The 1,811-nt window shown below is 40.0% G+C and overlaps 1 protein-coding gene across 1 annotated transcript in view; it reads right to left on the bottom strand.

The window, feature by feature from the left end:
- LOC107292671 (pre-mRNA-processing factor 19) overlaps positions 1-1,811 on the bottom strand; it is an 8,482-nt gene that overhangs the window by 3,592 nt on the left and 3,079 nt on the right. The window contains exons 4-8 of the mRNA XM_015821782.1: positions 1,743-1,811; positions 1,304-1,345; positions 1,071-1,145; positions 594-669; positions 234-343 (exon numbers count right to left, since the gene is read on the bottom strand). Coding sequence (XP_015677268.1) covers positions 234-343; positions 594-669; positions 1,071-1,145; positions 1,304-1,345; positions 1,743-1,811 — 372 coding nt within the window. The remainder of the gene's footprint in view (positions 1-233; positions 344-593; positions 670-1,070; positions 1,146-1,303; positions 1,346-1,742) is intronic.

Raw genomic sequence — 1,811 nt, 5'->3', positions numbered from 1 at the left:
GTGAACTGTGTTTTGTTTGCCGTGGACATTTACTCAGGTCTGTAAATAATAAAAGGGGGTTGGTTTTTTCTTGCGGTTCCAGCCTGCCTGTTGGAAGAGGGGTTTCTCCTTGTGAGCTTAACAAGGACTCACATAGGCTGGGACAGAACAGAAACCTTGCTTATGGTTGCATAAATATAATCAGTCTGAGATTTTCTCATGGAAAAATCCTGCAGAAAATCCAGAGCTCTTACCTGGGATGGGTGGAACACTACGCTGGTGACCTTCTTTGTGTGACCTTTCAGGGTGGCCAGGATCTGTTCTGAGCTCTTGTCAAAGACAACAACATTTTTATCAGCACCACCTGCGAACAAGACAAAACCAAGAAACCAGAGCAGCTCAGCAGCAGAATCTATTAATAGACAGCATTCTTCAGTGGTTGATTTAAAACATGTATTACTGGTGTAATATTGCAGTAACATTACTACTAGTGTTTCATGGAAATAGACTTCAGCAACACAAAAATGACTTGTAAGCTACTATCCTTTCAAATATAAACAGGGAGCAATAAACAGCACTCTGGGGGGAAAGGGAAGCAGAAAGTCTTAACATACCTGTTAGGATCTTGTTGGTGTCAGAAGGACACAGGTCAAGAGCAAGGATGCCAGGGATACTGGCACTGTGCAATCCCTGTTTTAAAACACAAAAGTATTGCAATTAGCATTCCAAGCCTTCTCATTTTATTCACTGACCAGCAAGAAACATAGAAGGAGATTTTTACAAAAGGTGTGTGTGGGGTGTGTGTTGGTGTGTGTTTAGTCCATACTTTTGTTTGCTGTTAGATGTGGGATTTTGGTAGTAAAGACCAAAATCTACTGTGTATACTAGAAATTCTGTATTTTTAAAAGGCCCAAGTGTATATAATCTCTCAGACAATCCAGAGCACAACAATATCTAAAATTGTAGAGAACTATCATTAATTTAAATGTGCTCCCATCAGACATCAATGAGGAAATTCACCAGCAGTATTAAAGAAATTTAGCAATTTTCTGGACTCTTAGGATAATCTTCTCAATCGATCCTGTATTTACCACGTGTGAAGCCACCTGCCGGTATCTATTAAGTTCTTCTGGTTTCACCAGCTCCTCTGGCACAGTCTTCCCTCTCTGTCAAAAGAAGAAAAGAGAACTCATCCACCAAGAACACAAACTATCTAGGACAAGCAATTGGATCTCTCTTAGCAGATCTTCTGCTAAGATAATTTCTATGCATATCCCAGGATCACCCGATTCCACAGCCAGGTTTACTAAAAAGAGGCACTTGCCTTTTTCCGCTCTGTGGTCAGCACTGTGGCTTTGTCTTGAAGCTGCAAGATAGAAAAACATTAGGAAAATTAGAAAAAACTATGCCATAATTGTGTACGAAGAGGCTGGAGATAATATTAGATATAGCAGCTTTAATATAAAATTGAGGGCACAGCGATATAGGATAGGCTAAAAGTGTGTGTTTCACGCATAAAACCACCCTTTGAGAATGAAATGAACCACTTCAAACGTTTTCAAAGTTCTGTAAAATCCCTGAAACAGGCAATTTCATGCTTGAAATTAGGTGTTTTGCAAAGTTGCATACTCAGACTGATTCAAAGGAAACCTTTTTGCACATTCCTACTACAGAAATGGCACAATCATTTCTATGTCTTTAACAGCTCAGGCCAATGTATCATGACTGTTTATCTGTAGTCCTGAGCCCAAAACATTTCTTACTTTCTGGATAATCTCTGGGGTCATTCCTGCCAACTCTCCTAGATCCATTGGTTCACCGGCACCCTGGAA

This window comes from Protobothrops mucrosquamatus, unplaced genomic scaffold (genome assembly GCF_001527695.2).
Source record: "Protobothrops mucrosquamatus isolate PMUCROS unplaced genomic scaffold, P.Mucros_1.0 scaffold1399, whole genome shotgun sequence".
NCBI lineage: Eukaryota > Metazoa > Chordata > Lepidosauria > Squamata > Viperidae > Protobothrops > Protobothrops mucrosquamatus.
The sequence above is the reverse complement of the archived record's forward strand: the minus strand, read 5'-3'. Positions and strand labels throughout refer to the sequence as shown.